The 17,730-nt window shown below is 38.5% G+C and overlaps 1 protein-coding gene across 1 annotated transcript in view; it reads right to left on the reverse strand.

Moving 5' to 3' along the window:
• CAMK4 (calcium/calmodulin dependent protein kinase IV) overlaps positions 1–17,730 on the reverse strand; it is a 137,969-nt gene that overhangs the window by 44,908 nt on the left and 75,331 nt on the right. The window contains exons 3-5 of the mRNA XM_058823969.1: positions 14,805–14,867; positions 14,175–14,257; positions 2,772–2,844 (exon numbers count right to left, since the gene is read on the reverse strand). Of these exons, the coding sequence (XP_058679952.1) occupies positions 2,772–2,844; positions 14,175–14,257; positions 14,805–14,867 (219 nt within the window). The remainder of the gene's footprint in view (positions 1–2,771; positions 2,845–14,174; positions 14,258–14,804; positions 14,868–17,730) is intronic.

The raw sequence follows: 17,730 nt of genomic DNA on the forward strand, positions 1-17,730 counted from the left end.
CAATCTTTCAAGGACTACTTGGATACCAAAACATCAATAACTCATTCTTCACTTCAGCGAAGATCTGGCCTCATCTGCCTGCAGAAATTCTCTCACTACAAAACAACAACAACAACAAACCCAAAAAAGCAAAAAACCAAAAACTGCTACTAGAATAAGTGTGCAAGAAGACCACACTGCATGTAACTTGTTACCTGAGAGGAGAGAAATTACAATAGTGTTCCAAGAAAGACTGCCTTCAAATGCCTCCTCTTTAGGCATGAAACTCATTCATGGAATCATGAGATTCCATCTCATCTCCCTGTGCTGTCAGATAGCAACAAAACCTCTCCACTTGTTTTGAACAGCACAGCAGAAGAGCTAAAGGGATGAACATTGGTTTGACCTAGTTTTGCATAAGCCTTTTATCTTATGAATGAAGCTCTCTCCCAGCTTGAAGAACAGCTAGAGAATAATGGAAAAGGCAAAAATGCAGAAGAGAGAAAAAAAAAGTAATGTGTTCCCTCTAAGGGCAAATACAGTCACTGTCTGGAACTCCAGATCAGATGTAAACAGAAGAAAGGAAAATCATGAAAAAAGACAAAATTAATGTGGTGGTCTATGCGACAGTACTGATTTTGTTATTTTCTCTGATCTTGGGATTATAGATGTCTGATATATTTATGATAGTTTGTGACATGAAGATTCAGATTTTTCTTCTGCGTGGTACTTGGCTTGCTTGATTAATTCTTGGTAAGCCAGTTATAGCTGGGCATACAGGTATTCAGGTATTACAAAAGCCTGAAAAAGCCTGAAAAAGCCAGACCTAAAATTTACTGATTGACTAATCTTTATTGATTAGTCTTTAATTTAGTCCATTCGTTGCTTTAACAATTTCAAAGGAAATGAAATAAAAAAAGCTTATGTGCTTTTAAAAGCCCACTCTACACTTATTAAATTCTTTAGAAGTGTCTCATAAAAACCTCTGCTATATGAAGACATAACACCTCCCCCTTAATGACCCACTGCAAGGACAGATCCATGGCTACAGCAACAGCCCTGAACAGGGGCCTTATAAAACATTTAGCTCAAGCGAGGTCAGCAAAAGAAAGGCTGGATGCTGCTTTTTCAAAGAGCAATTTATAAAAATCACATCATTCAAAAAGCCTGTGTGGTGCCAGAAGGGTACTCATTGGCATTGCCTATTGTACAAATTGTACAAATATTTGGTTTAAAGGATGATCTATGGATACATTTCCTTTTATTTTGAAGAGATTATTCTGCTGCAGCAGCATTTTCCAGTTCCTAACAATAGCTCCTGTCCTGCTCACAAACACCATTCTGTCAAGTTTATAGCCCCAATCTATCACAGTACTCCTGCAGGGCTGCAAAGATCCCAAGCTGGGAACTGCCACTTCCACAGCTTTTCCAGCTTTGGCTTAGATATTTGGTGTCAGCTGTAAGGGCAGAAGAGAATACAGTTCATCCTAGTTAGGGATCTACTACAAGGAACCATAGAAATCCTAATAAATGCTTATATAAAAATCAGCTTTTTAATTTTCATGGATCACTGTTCCATTGATTTCAGCCAAGCTATTATGGCTCACAGAAACTGGAGATTTTTCTTTTGTTTCTGGCTTTAAAATAAAGAGCTTAAACACTGTCTGAAATATATTTCAGCAGAACTTAATAATCTTTTTTTTGTAAAACAATGTTAAATAATGTAGAGCCATCTTAACTAGGGCACTTAAACAGAAAGAAAAAATTAGTAATGAAATAATAATCTGAGCCAATTTTAAAAGTTTATACAAATGCATTATGTTGTGCTGTAAAATACATAATTTAGATTTCTTTGGATGAGAGTGACACAGTAGACATCAGATCATTCAGAAGGGACCATGAAGTGAACATTCATGGCCTTGCAGTATGTGCAGTTAGTGTTGTGAACACCAGTTCTCACATCTTATTTAGTGTGAACAGGCTCACACTAATAATACCAGCAGGGGCTTTTCACACTGAGGTATTTTGTGATCATCCCAGGCAAACATGCCCAGGTTGCCCTGCTCCTTCTGATGAACAGAATTACTGCTGTAACCATTAATGTCCTCATCTCTGGATACCTTCTGCAGAGGCCAGTAATCCCCACCAGTCCTTTTCTGAGGACAGCTCCTTTGACACTGGATTTCCATGGATGGCCTGTATAGAACCTGCCTCACCACTAATACCCCTTAAATGAGCCCTGCAGGCTGACCTCTCCTTTCTCTTGTCCCCTCTCTTCTGTACTGGAAGTGAACAGTAACAACACTTACAGTGGACATTGGGCAAATTATTTTCTTAAGTATTTCCCCAGCATCTGATTGCTGGTTTGGAGAACATCTGGTGTGAAACCAGATGGAAGAGCCACAAGTGACTAAGAAGCACAGAAAATGTACAGAAATGCTGTATGTAGATATTAGAAGCCCTCCTCAAGATTCTCTATGCTTTTAACTAATAGAATGTGAAATTATTATATAAAAAAATCCAATGTTTGAAAAGCACAAAACATAAAGAGGAAGAAGGTATATTAGAAATTGCACAAGCTACTGGTAAAAATTATTATTCTGTTCTCTCTCAACAGTACTGTCACTGTGATTGAAGTGCAATTCTTCAAAGTGATTACCTTAAAAATTATCAGTATGGAATTAATTGTCAGAGAAAACCTGTGCACACTGCCTCTTTCACACACAAATATTCATTGAGCCACCATGGATGAAAGATCAGGTGCTGAGCATGATATGCCAGATAATACTCACAGAAACTGCCTCCAGGATTTGTTTGACAGCATCAGCAGCATCTCTTTCACTGTAGTACCCCTTTTCCACAATCCTACAGAAAAAAAAACCAACACAATTAAGAACCAAGGTTAATAAACAGTGAAAGTAGATGCTTCTTTTCAAAAATGAGATAGCAAGCAATCAAATTTAAGTATGACCAGGACAGTGGAGTGTCCCCAAGAGACTAGAAAATAGCCCTTTTGCAATTTAAGTTACCCTTGATTTCCAATTAGATGAAATGCAGGAGGTAAGATATCAACTGGATAAGATGCTCATAGTATACATAGACATTTAATTAGAAGTTTTTGAAACTTTCTGACATGCAAGGAATCTGAATTACTGAAAGACAAAACTATTCAACATTTAGGAACTGGTTTTTCACTTTTATATTTAACTTAAGCCCCTCCTCCCCAGTTAGTTAGTTAGTTAGTTAGTTAGACAGACAGACAGATAGATAGTAAGTTATAAAACGAAAGCATTATGCTATGCACACACAGAATTATTCAAGGAAAAAGGTTAGTGTAAAACTTTACTAGTTTCAAATTATTCTTCAAGTGTGATGGGCTGAACTGTCTCTTTTCCCTCAGCAGAAAACTAGGGATGCTATATGCAGAGAAGCGCAGGTTTTTTACAACTAAAGCTACTTTTTTCTTTCGGAAAAGCTACTTTTCCTTACAGAGTCAGCAGTAGATACAGGTTTGCATACTGATGAACAAGCAGTTAATAAAAGAAGGATCTATCATTGAGATATCCTTATATTATATTTAAGACACTCAACCGTCTTTTTACTAATGTTTTTAACTGAGCATAGTATTTGTGAACTACAATAATTGTCCCTCAGAGAGTTACCTTAAAGGTCAGATTTTTGATCTGAAGTCTTGATATTTTTAGTGTATTAATTTTTCAAAGCCCAAGAAAACATAGAGAGATGTTGTCTAGGAACAGAGCCTGTGGTGCCTACAAGGCATTCTATAAAATGATGTTCTGCAAGCAGACAGGCATTTTTATAAAACAATATCGTAAAGTCCCCATGAAGCAGAACAGCAAGGCACCTTTAATGTCTGGGGTCACTGAAAAGGCCTTCTGCCCCAAGATCCATAAAAAGGCTCTGCTGGTCTGCTGGTGGCAGGAAGGCTATGCTCCTTTCTCCCCACTACTCCTGCTCTGCACTTTTTATCACTTTCTTTCACTGAAATGACAGATTAATGCTGAGTTATCATCAATGCAGCTCCTTACAGCTTCACAAAACTGACAGGAAAGGTGTGAGTAACTACATGGAAAAGCATTACTTTATACTCATTACAGCATCAAGTGATTGGAAGTAAGAAACGCTGCAGAGACAGCACTCCACCAGAAACAGAGGCAACACACTGTGGGAAGCCAGGGATATTCCCAATCAGCTGCCATCACTTGACCTTTACATCACTGTGCTCCCAGAGAACTGAGTCTATTTATGTGGCAGCAACAACAGCAAGTAATTCCCGTGTCAAACCACGACACCCCCTTAATCATGTCTTCTATTTCATCATTATTTCTTTGCTGCATAATTCTTGGGATTATTTCTAGAAGCTTGTTTGGTTTGGGTTCTTTGGGTTTTTTGGCAACCCTTAGCTGTCATGCCATATGCACTGCTTTAACACCTTTGCTTTTTTTGTGCCTTCAGCCTTTCTCCTATTTTGGTAATCTGTTTACACCATTAGGGAGAGTTTTACTGGAACTTATCACCATAAGGGGAAAACAAAGCAACTCTTACTCACTGAGACATTATATGAGGCTTTTACCCTGAAGTATAGGAAAGAGGTTACAAAAACCTAAAAATCACGCCATAAAATGCTACATTGTGCTTGAAGGCTAGATTACTCCTTGGCCATTTCAGGCTGAATTATGCTCTTGTGTTAGATTACATTGTTAGACCTGAGCCCCATTAATGCTCTTGCATTCATTGCTCCAAATACACTGGCTTTGCTTCCTCCTCCTTTTTGATTCAAATGAAGTATTTAGTGTCAGCCAGATGTGCTGGCCTTTAGCATCCACCCTGCCCCACACACTGAGTTCCCCGAGTGCAGGATAACCTTGTGCACCTGACTTCAGAAATGCATGAGGCAGGTTCTAAGGCTTAAATAGTATTTAGAATACTCTGTTTTTTTCCAATATATCTCAGAATGAGATCACAGAAATATGAAGTAATGCTGTTACAATTCAATTTACATTTCTCCCTTAATAAAAAAAAAAAAAACTCTATTTTCAGTGTGGCAGCTCAGTCTTTTTTCTATCTTTTTGAAACACATAAACCAGGGGAATGATAAAAACCCAAACCTTAAAGGCAGTCTACAGCTTTGTATTTTCCTCCACTCATCAAAATCAAAGAAAACAGGAGCTTCCTGTAAATGTCCAGGCTATGTTTATTATCTGACCACTGGAAACAAGGGAAAAATCAAAGAGACACTCAAGGCTGCCCTCTTCACCTCAAGATGAGTCCACGCTGACTTAGACAATATATGCTGGTACAGATAGCAGGCTGCTCTCATTATTTATATTGAACACACAGCAGAGAAAACACAAAGACCTTGTAGATGAAGCCTTGTAATTTACACCTGAAAATAAATAAGTGTGATGAAGTGTGGGCCCATATTTCTGAAAGCATTAAGAAACAATTCTAGAAATATTCTGCAATGCACTGGACCCATATGCCAATGCTACAGGTGAATAACATGCACTGGCCAATTGCAGGTTATGTCATACAGAGTTACCTCTCCAGTTTTCCAGAAGTCTAGAATTCAGACTTATTGAGAATAAAAACTTTACTCTTAATTAATGAAAAACCTAATATTCTGTGACAGCAATAAATGAAAGAAGACATATCCCTTTTTAAAGATGAAAATTTATTTCTAAGGGTACTCTGCTTTAGAACTAAAACCTGGCTATTAGGCAGTAAGGAGGAATAGTGAAAGAAGATTATCCTGTAGTTTAGGTTATATAGTAAATCTGGGGGATCATCTGCACATTTATTTTTCTCATCCTCCCTGTGACAGTTTACATAAGACAAATGATAGGTGTGCCAGCAAGACTCCTACCTGAGACCAATGACTCTTCTTTAAAAGGATTTTTCAAATTCAGCCTGCAGATTAGCAATTACTCATTGCCTTTTTTCTATAAGGGGAAGTAAACATGCAGAAATATCTTATTTCACTATTACTGAAGCAAACCCCAACTATTTATACCTAGTTTATCGGACGATCTTTGACAAAATCATGGGTGAAGGAAGATTAAGCCTTTGCTGAGAGGACAGAAAGATAGGAACAGCAGCCATAAGGAGCTAATTAAATATTTTCTTTGATATGCAAATGAATGAGCCAGGTAGGCCAAGAGGGTGCTGGAGAAAAACCGTGAGGAAGACAGCAGAGAACTGCTGAAAACCAGAAAAAGTGCTTGGAAAAACACTTAATTTGGTGCTGCAGGCATTCAGGAAATTTAAGATGCAACTTCAAAATAGAAACATTCTAGATGGAGCAAAAATGCAATGCCTGATTGTGTAAGATCCCTTTTTCATGGTTCTGCACACATATTTGTTGAAATATGCTGATCCATTGTTTACACTTTCATATGTCAAGACACACATTTAACAGAATGGCTACTAGATGGACAGCAAGCCAGAGCTCTCCCAAAGCACCACCTGACTCAATCTTATCTTTTCAAGCACATGTCATCATATTTGAGACAAATCTGCCTCCTTCTAAATAGAGGAGCAGGGAAATAATTCCCAGAGCCCCTATTCACCACCCTCTCCCAGTGCCAGCAGTGATGGAAATGTCCCTTGGGAGCAGCCCATGGGTGAGACATGGTTCTGAGACACATCCCTGCCTGCCTGCAGGGCCTGGGCACCCCACAGAAATCTGTGTTATCTTGCTCTTTCAGCTGCTGCTGGGGCCCGGAGGTGGAAGAGCCTTGCCAGGTAATGGAGATATAACAGATTTAGCAGTGAGAAAACCACCCCAGCATCACACTGCCCAGCAAGCACATGGAAATGGCATAATGTGTTTCTGGGGAGGCATACAGTTGATATTTTGGCAGCTTCCATCATCAAACACATGTATGTGTTCAAGTGTTTCATAATTTGCAGTAATCCTTGCCAGATTCCACTGGCCTTTCCAGCATTTCCTTTCCTTGTAAGCACTGGAAGTTTTCTTGCAGTATGAATTCTTTAGTTTTGCAGACGGCTTTCAGTGTAGCCTCATTACCATGGACTTGCAGCTCTTGCTAATTTTTTTATAATATTTCCATGTTGCATGTCTTTATGAGGGTCTGCAGATTCATAAACTGCTACCAGCATTCACCCCATCCCTGCAGCATACAGTGTAATATGGGAAGACCATGCAATGGATTTTACTCCTTTTGGGGCATTCTTCCTGCTACTGGGCTTTAATTCACTGTATCTGTGTGTAGCCACAGAAAGCAGTGGGCCATCCCAGTAAAGCGAGGGAGGTAGTGGTCACACCTGCTCTGCAGAAATTTTGTTACTGGTAGGGGGAAAAAAAGGAAGAGTGCAGTCCAGCTAATCTAAACACATGGGGCCTGAAAATCAAGGAGGAAAGAGATGGGGAATCCTAATGGATCATTTTAGAATCCATTTTCTGAGGAGTATTAAAATTATATTGGCATACAATTTTACACTTGGCTAGGACACGTTTCTGGGGATTAATGACAAATACATCAGGCAAGTGAAAATAATCAGTCTCCTAAAGGAACAAACAAGCGAACATTTCATCAGAGAAGGACAGGACGAGGTTTGGGGTTTGATTTTTCAATGAGTAACAAAACAGGGGGCGAGCTATTTCCAAGTCCAGCAAGAAAAACAGATCTTGCACAGCTGCATTGGTAGAAAAAGAAATCAAAACCACTCAGGAACCTGCTTTGAGCAAGGAGAGGACTCCTCCAATGCCAGAGGATGCTAGACTGGGCTAGTCACTGGCAGGACACAACTCATTGTCAGCAGGGGAATTTAAGGCACGGTCAGCCTTAAATTCCTGCTGTTATAGAGACAGCTCTCAGCTAAGAGTGAGGCAGAGTGAACACCATTCCCCTCGCCACAGAACCACTCCAGGCCTCTCACTGAAACTTCCACCTGAGACCACTGTCCCTGAGACCAAAGCTTCTTTCTGTTTTATTTTTCATCAATATTGGAATTGGTATTGGTACAATCAATATTCCTGCATTTTTAACCTCAACATGTACTCATTATTCCTGCTGATTAAGAAAATTTGGAATTTTACCATTTAAAAAACTTATTTTTTCCTCCCCCATGCTCTACATGCACTAGTTCTCCTATTCTTAGCTTTTCTTCTCTTCTTCCCTCCCACATGGTCCACCTCACCCATCCTCCAATCTTGCCTAAAATGTGAGCAGGTAAAGTCTGTTGCTTTCCTGCTTTAACTCATATCAGCAAATGCACTTATTTTTATGCTAATAATCTAAAGAGTTACTCTAAAATTTTCAATATTTAGCAATTATTTAATGTTGCTGCTATAAATACTATTTCTCCACAATGTGGAGTTGGTAGCATTTGAGTATTAGCTGAATTTAGAAACATATCATGTGGCTTGCAAAAGTCCTGCTAAACTTGGCCATCTAAGACAGTAAAAATTATTATACTTTACCAGTTCCCAACATTGTTTTGCTTTCTTTAAGCACTCTCAGTATTTGCCTTGTAGACCATCTTTTATAACTACTGTTATAAAAAAACCACCCATCAGTCTTTCTATGGTAATTTTCATTCTGCCTCTAGCTGGCTTTTACCCAAAACCCATGCACCACATCTTAGCTGTGTCATGCTACTTCATCTGCAGTCTCAGGCAAGACGCTGCCTGAGATACAAACAAGTTCTATTCCAATGCCAGTATGTCCTAACCATTTTAAAAATTGTTTGGTTCTATATTATAAATGTTAACTTATCTAAAATGCTTTGGTTGTCATGGAGACTTTTTCTGCAACCACTCAATTCTTATGCAAATTATTGTACTCAATTAAAATGAAATTAGAAGATTTCTGCAAGATAAAGTGAGACTAAAAATTAGCAGAAACAGGAAAAGAAAATGACATCACTCTATTCAATAGCAAAATGGTTTCCACAAGGGACACTTTCTCAATGAATGATTCACAGATCTATTAGTTCTTGTCTGTATTGAGGTGATTGCAATTCCTATTTGCATTTGTTTAGTTAAAAAAAAGGTTTCCTGCATAAATATATATACATTTTCCATACTACAAAACTGAGGAATAATAAATGTTTTTAAAAGTAGCTCTGCAGAATCTCCCTTATTCTACAACCATGTTCATATTCCAGAGCAGACTAGCTGTAACTGTCTCTAATGGCTCAAACTGCCTACCTGTCATCTGAAAAAAGATAATGGGAAATACTGACCAGGGTTTGGATCTGATTGCCTGAGAAACAAACTATAAATTTTTCTTCAATTCTGTGTTTAGAAATGAAATTCAGCACTGCAGTCACTCAAGAAAACTGTTTTCCCTCCACTGTTATTAAGCAAGACTCACTCTATGATAAATGAGGCATGCAGGAGAACTTAGAGAAAGATTAAATATTTCTCATAGCTCATACTAGGATTTGTTTCCCCCTCTTTAACTTTCTACTTCCAACTCAGAACCCACAGAATTAGACAAGTTCACCTTTCAGGAGCTTGATCACAGAAGATATTTTAAATTTAGTTTATTTATTATTAAATAACAGTCTTTGCTTCTAGAAGTTGTGAAGCCACAGTGCTGACAACCTGGCTCCAAGCTTCCCTCAGAAGTTCCTGTGTCAGGGGCTGTGTGAGGCAAGGCAGCACAGGGAGTTACTGGAGCACGTCACAGCTCCTGCCTGCTGAGAGCAGGTGAAAGGGAATCCCTGAAAGCTTGCGGAAGAGGCAGTGGCCTGGGGAGGGGAAAAGAGCTCCACTGAAGGCACCAATGAAGCTGCCTGACAACAACTGCTGAGGCTTTAATCGGGTTTCTCTGAGTAGCTAAGGGCCTCAGGATATGGGAAAGATGTGGGCACATAGAGGACTTTCGATAGACAGTAACTGAAACATAGAAAACATAATGGGGGACAAAAGATTGCGGGGCAAATTAAATAGAGTCTTTCACAATGTTCTGCTGCATGAGAGCTTTCTATGAAGTTATTGGTAGTAATGAATTTACATTGGAAGGACTACAAAGGAGCATTAATGCACATCTTTATTCTGAAATTACTCGGGTTTATAATTTCTGACAATAAATTCAAGAGAAACTAAATGAGCTACTAGGATATCAAAGAGCATGTTTATCAGAGTTTTGTTTCTTGACACCAGCTTCAGAGAACAGGCATAGATGGTGTCGTCAAGTCACAACCTCTTTCTATTTTTGCCAGTCCTGAGTGAGGGATCCGTAACATGGTCCCATGAAGCAGAGAGTCCAAAGGACTTCTCCGACCCCTGTTCAGAGGACAGACAGACGGCCAATACATAATGAGGCCAGGGCACTGAAGCAAACAGAAGGTGCTATTCTGACACTAGCTCATAAAAGACTCCCACTTTAGTGACTGATTCATTCCTTGAATATTTTTGACATCCCTGAGCAATTTTAATTTCCAAAAAGGTGCCCCTAACACCTGGGAAAGCTTTGCTATATTTTCTCCATAAGAAGCAATCATTCCCACACCTCTTAAAAAAGCAAGTTATTTAGAACAATAATATTTAATTAATATTAATTAAATATTAACTATTAATATTTTTGTTAATGTATACTATATAAAAGAAGAGAATATGAGTTTGAACCTAGAGTTCACAGGAAATTATGTGAAACTTGAAAGGGAAGTGAGTCAAGAGACTGTCAGCTGCAAGTGCTACTTTTAGACATTGTTTAGTGCACTTAATAATAACATGAAAGAAGAAACAGAAAACCCTATGGTCAAGATGCCAAAGTAAAAACAAGAATGTATGGATGGACACTTCTATCTCAATTGGTAAAACCAAAAACTATTCTTAGCAATCTGCAGGTATTCTGACTAAAAAGAAGTTAAAGTAGAGTTGACTTTTCTTGCAGACATTCATATTTGAAAAAGAGATATATAATGGTAATTCAGCTGGAAGACAATAGATATGAATAAAATTTGATTGCAAAAAATCCCAACTTGAACAGAAGGTAGCCTATAGAAGACAAGATATCAGATTGTGCTTTTAGACTTAACGTTGCTGGAACACTCAGAGCCTTATCAGAAGATTTTCCCTTGGGGCTCTGTCAAAACACTGCCAGTTTAAATGCACTTCAACGTTGCCTGTCTGTTTTAGACATGCAGGAATGAGAGAGGAGAGGCAAGCAAATGTGAGAAGTATTTCCCAGCACTAGGCCGGAGATGCAGCACCTGTAAAGAACTTTAATATCAGTTAATTTAGACCTACTACATTTTTCTCTCCTGGTAAATTCCTCCATTGGTCTGCCATTCTCTTTGTCATTCTTTGCCACAAGCTCCTTGTCACTCCTTACTTGCTGGGTTGGCAAAAAATATAATGTACATTATCAATAAATATTCTAATTTACACGAACATCTCCAGTTTTGAGTTTGTATTTGGAGTGGTATGTAGGGTATGACCCACAATGTGGTTTATGAAGTCTGAGAAACAGTTTTCTTTTTAAAAATACAATCAAATCAATCTGATTTGAACTGTATTAACTCAGGTGTCAAACTGATACATTCACTTGAATTTATCTCTCCTTAGGTAACACAACTGAAAAATTGTCATAATGACAGTTCATTTTAGCAATAATGTGGATGATTTGACAGTACTATTAAATATGGTGAAGGAAATGAATAATTTCATTATCCAGAACTTTTAGTTAGAATGGCATGAAACCAACAATGCTAACAACAATGATTCTAGAGGACTAATTGGATCTTGGGTATTTATAAAATCATCTTCATGATATGAAGAATGTTTGCATGGAAGAACTTACTCTTCTGCAGCTCAAATACTATTCAGAAGAAGAATGGACATCTGGGATGGGAGAAAACCGGAGCAATAAAACAGTTGATATAAAAATAGCAGCATATTACAAGATTTAGCAGTAACAGTGATGAAGATGTTTGCAGCCAGGAGAGCAGCACTGCTTGTGTAACAGGCCCAGCTGTGTCATTTGCTGATAGCTGATTAGAAAGAGGGAGAAGAGTAACTCCTCCAGAGCACAAAAGCTGCTTTGCTGTCTGTGTATGGGCAGTGGTCTAAAAATAAGGCAGATAAGGTATTCCACACCCTGGAGGTGGTGCCAGGCCACACTGGGGTCCTGCTTGTCCACACAGGGTCTTACCTTGAGGACAACCATGGGGGGTGGATCTCAAACCTGGTCTCAGCTGTCCCTCCACATCTGACACAGCTCCTCCGCTCAGGAGGAGATTTCCAGGTCATTATCTTTCTCCTGCAATTGGACTCATACAAGCATAGAAAAAGGCGTGCACAAGGTCTCTCTGTCAGTCAGGACATTTCCTTCATGCACAATAAAAAGATGTAAGGACTGAAAATACTGTGCATGAGAGGGGAGTCTGCCCTAAGGCAGAAAGCTAAATTTATCCTCTCTAAAACTCAGAGGGCAGCCATTGTACAGAACAATGCAAGTTTTAATCCTTTAGCTCAGCTTAGAAAGGAGAAACAGCTAGTGTTAATTGGAGTCACTAGTGCAAAACATCTTGGCTGCATATTTTTGCTTAATTATTTTTAGTTTAAGGTTGAAGAGTGAAGTAATACTCCTAGCTTAAGAGCTGAAAATAGTTTAATATGGTTTCTTGTTTCATTGCTTGTTGGGTCTTTTTCCAAATCACAGACGTCTGTATTGACAAAGTTTCCAATTCTGTTGTACATGGGGCAAAGGAGGATGCAGATCTCCACAATATTGGTGCTTATCTATAGCATCACAAGGGGGCTCTGCAATTCTACTGAGTGACTTTGTTTCTGGTCAGAATGCCAGACAACTGGTCCTAGCTGTCCAAACTATTGGATCAAGCATCCAATCTTTTTGAAAAGATCAATCTGACAGTTCAAATCCCATAGTCACTACTGAGTATAGCACTACTGAGAATGTTTAAACTGTCAGTATATTAAATCCTGGTTTAATCAAATAATGTGGTTCCCCATCCTGGATCCCATGAAATCTTTTCAGTTCTCCTACCACACAGATGGTTGCTGTTAAGGAACCAAGAGCTTCACTGGGTTTTTTGTGTTTTGCCTTTGCAATATCTCATGAAAGACTCCCGTAGAGTATCCAGCCCTCCTGAGAATGCCCTAATCTGAAACCCATGTGGATATATAAAGGGTGACATGAAAAGTAAGGCACTTTGACCAGGGTTGTCTCCAGCTCAGGACTGGGGCCTCACTGATACTTTAACTTGCAGCATGTCTCTCCTCACTCCTTTGCCTCAGTATTGAGAGAGTAATTATCAGTCTTCTGTAGAACTTAGGATGACACAGGAGCAGTTGATTTTGTTGTTGTTGTTCAGAAATAGCTCTTGTCAAGGTTGAAGGTATGACCATGGCATAAAAAAAGTATGCTTTTGTTTTTTCAAGCGGAAGATACTTTCAGAATGAATATTTGATGTGTATTTTTGTAATATTCCTCTATGATACTAAACTTTAATTACAGAACAAGGAATATCAAATAACCTGTCCTTATGTGAGTTTGAAATCACTAACACCAGTCAGTTAATTCATTTACTCAAGCCAGTATAAAATGTTTTACTCATCATCTCTTGCTCTAAAAAACCCAAATCCCTACCAATAAAATATCATCCCAACACTATTACAGAATCATCTCACTTTATGCATATGCACTTCAGAAGCATGAGCAGACTCATGAGCAAAACCTTCAGAACTCAACAGCTGTCTTGAAGAGCCCTTGTAGCAAAACCACGTTTGATAAACGCAGTTAATACCAAAGAGAATTTCTTTCCTGTCAGTCTGCTTACAAAATTTTTATTTGACATAACACTATCCTCCTAGCAGGCTGATTGCCACCTACTCTGTTTTATGATGACCTCTCAAGGAGTTTTTCCCAGTTTTTTCCATCTTTTGTCCACTCTAACACATTTGATGCTATGTGCCTGCTGAGCACCTTTCTTCAACACTTACTGGCTAATTTCTCCATTTTCAACTAATTTTTTCCCCCAAAAAGTTTCATGGTAGTTACATTTCCAAAGGCACTTTTAGGATCTTTGCTGCAGATATTTATTCATGTGAATTACTCATATGCTGGTAAAATAATTTCAATAATTTCTAACACAGGGTTTACATACAGAGGAGAAATTTGAACTCTAACATCCTTGGGGAAGGAAGGTACTGGAAGAGGTATGTACAGGTAACTTACCTGTCAAATAGTTCTCCACCAGTGACGAGTTCCAGAACAAGACTGATTTCTGTAGGGGTCTCAAATATCTCCTTCAGTTTTATCTGGTAAAAGAGTACAAAAAGTATTTCTTTTGCTTATTTGTCTTCTTGCAGAGCACTTCTGAAGGTCAACAGTAGTACACAGATCACAGCTGGGAGGGTTACCTTGTTCTCTCCCAATTTTTTTTTCCTTTTTTTTACTCTTTTGGTTATTCTCATACCTCTGTGACTTCTGTGAAATACAGGAGTTCAGGAGGCCATCTGCCAAGCTCTCAGAGAAACCAAAAAGTAAGACCTTTTGGTCTTTAAGTCTCCCAGGACTGAAAACACCAATTTCTTACTTTCATTTGCAGAAATTTTTTCACATAGTCTCTCACTCAGCTCTGTAAGAACATCATTGTTTTATCTTAAAATGGAAATATAACTTAACAGATGTTCATAAAAAAGCTGCTAGCATGCTCACTAAGAGAACCCAGACCTTTAATCCAGGTCTGTACAGGTCTTCCTGTACAGGTCATCCTGTACAACCACAACAGTCTTTCACAAACAGAAGGAGTATTAAGAAAAAGAAGGAAACAAATGTGGAGTGGAGTAACTTGGCTAAACTTACAATGTTGGGATGCGAAAGGCGAAGGAGAACTCCAATTTCAGTGCGGACAATTTTCTTGTCTACCTGGTTAAAAGCGGGGAGGGAAAAAGGGAAAAAATTATTTCCATGTTCAGCACAGAAACTTCTGGATGAATCACAGGATGCTACGTGTGAATAGCACTTCCAGATCTCCCAGAAGAGTAAGGTAATGTGAGACAAGTGTCAAGCACACCAGAAAGAGAAATTTTCGATTAATACAAGATGGATACTATAACAGGGAAATGTCCACACCAAGCAAAACTATTACAAATATACTCGTGAGTCACACAAGAAGTACAATATAGGAAAGATATCTGAAAAAGGTGAGAAAATTCCTGGTTTTACTCAGGATCTGACCTTGTCTATTGCTACTTATGTTTGCTGAGTTTATGCAACTTCCTTTTGACACACTGTCCAGCAGCTGTGCTGGAAAAGGTTTCTGCATGAAGGATGTGCTCATCAAAGCAGTGTAACTTACTGCTTAGAGCAAAAAAGCAGTGCAAATACCTCCAAATACCTCCAGCCACAGAGTATAAGGTTTAACCTCAATTTGCTTCAACTATCTCTGACAGAATGATCTATTAATTCAAAGTACTGGTTAAATCTCTGAGATTTCCTCATGCCTTCCCTTTTCAAACTGCAGTCTTCAACAATCACAACTTATGTTCTTGGGGGTCATCAGTCATTTCTCACAAGAAGCGTGGAGCTAGGGAGTATTTTGTTTAGGAAAGAAAACTGCAGCTCTCTTGGAACTAGAATGCTTAAGCAAGCAAGAATGGAAAATGTTTGTAAGCAAATTTTGAATGCTTTTATGTTTCTAAGCAATTAATACACTTACGAGGAAACTACCTGATTTGCAAATATTCTCCCAAACCCTAGAGAAGTCCTACATTGATGACTCAGGGGGTTCAGAAATGAATAAGAGTCAGCAAGTCATTGTGGTTCAAAGTTGATGACATATATGACATCAAGCAAAACATTTTAAGAGGGACTTGGGCTTGTGTTTTTTGGGGTGTTTTTTTTTTTTCTTCATGGAAGCTTTTTTTCTAAGTCAAGTTTTGGCTTTTTACATCAGATGGGAAATGAATGGCAGTCATAATACATAAACCTTTAAAGGGGACATAAAATTGCCTTCCAGTTCTTAGTGAAGAAGACACATCTGAAGACACATTTTATCACCTGAGAGAGCTACTCCTCAGTAATTTATTTTTTTTCTAACATCAACAAAATCCAAGTATCCATTACCTTCAGAACTACTGGATACGCAGAATTTGATTCTCCCCTTGTGTCAATCAGCTTAGTAATGCCACAGTGGTGTAAATGAGTAGAGAACTACAGTCCTCAGGGCTTTCTTAAAACTTACTGACATTCAATCTCTTCCAGAGCCTCTGCCAGGAGGCAAAATGAAGCAAGAAAAACCAACTATGGACAAATTCAGTGCACGTAAGAAGGAAAAGAAATCAAACATTGAAGAGGAATGAAATATTCCATTACCTGAACATCTAGTTGAAGGTAAATAATATGGCCGATAAAAAAATCTTCAAGGATAAACACTTGCTCTGGGATCAAACTCAGGACCCTTTAAGCTTGTGACCAACGCATGCTTTATAAATGTTTTTGGTTTCTACTCCAAATACAATTAACAAATTTCTTTTCCTGCTACATAAACACTGAGCAGCAGATTTGAAGATATGCTTCCTGTGAACTTTTCCTAAAATGCGGCAAGCACCAGCCTGTGGTCCTGCTCAGTTTCAACATCTCCTTGGCATCACTTTGGGTTACTTCAGTGAGTGCAAACATGCAGCAAAGGCCTCCAAAGGTCACTGTTGGGCAACAAAGGGCTTTTGATGATTCACACAGTGATACACACTGTGACCATTCCCACATGCTTTGCACCTCAGAAAAATTAATGTACAATTGCGCATGGACAGTGATATTCCCAGCAGAGCAGTTTAGACTGAAAAATTTACCTTATCCAAAAGCACTGCTATAGACTGAACAACCCACAGTTTGCTTCCTGCAGTTTTGAAAATGTTTGGGCACCAAGCATACCTGGGAGCAAGCACTGAAAAGGCTGCCCAAAATCTAAAGAGGACTTCTTTTGGCACTGAGTAGTTACAAGTGAGAAAGTACAGAGGCCTCCTCTCACCTTGCCTCTCAATTAAGTCAAAACATGGCCTAAGACTCATTTCTAGGTCTTTTGATTTCATTTACTCTCATTTACTCTCAAACTGTAGGTGAGTTCCTCTGTGATCAAGTTTGCGACCTGACACACAACAGTAGACTTTCACACTTTCTCAGATGATGGCATGAGGAAAAAGCACCTCAAAATTCAGGATGGTAAGATTAAATGGCAAATATGTTGCAGAGAAACACTTAGGAGTGTTACATATTTACATGTAATGGCTATTGGGATAGATTTTACTAGGGAAATGGGCATGTATAGGTGATATGAAATGTTTCAGAGTAAAAACAGGGACAAATTTAGTCATGACATTTTATTACAGACAGGCCATTTTATCACTTTTAGCTTCTTACCTTCTCCTACATTAAGAACAGACAGAGTTATGTCAACACTTACCTTGTTCAGCTCCTACCAAAAAAAAAGGTACCCACTTATATTGGGGCCAAACCTGGCTTATTTTTAGTTTGAGCAGGAATATCAGCAATTCAACTACTTATATTGAATTTTCCTATCATCATCCTATCAAATAATTTCGTGACATAAATTATTTGCTAGGATGAGAGTCAGGCATCTCACTCTAGAGTATATGTTGCTATAGTAACAATTTTTAAAACTCGGATAATTTAATCAAAATATGCCATTACCACAAATGTTTGGGCAAATTAAGTATGTTGGGCTAGATGAAATACAGCAGTTTGATTTGTGTGTATGTAATAACTGATC

This window comes from Ammospiza caudacuta, chromosome Z (genome assembly GCF_027887145.1).
Source record: "Ammospiza caudacuta isolate bAmmCau1 chromosome Z, bAmmCau1.pri, whole genome shotgun sequence".
NCBI classification, from domain to species: Eukaryota; Metazoa; Chordata; class Aves; order Passeriformes; family Passerellidae; genus Ammospiza; species Ammospiza caudacuta.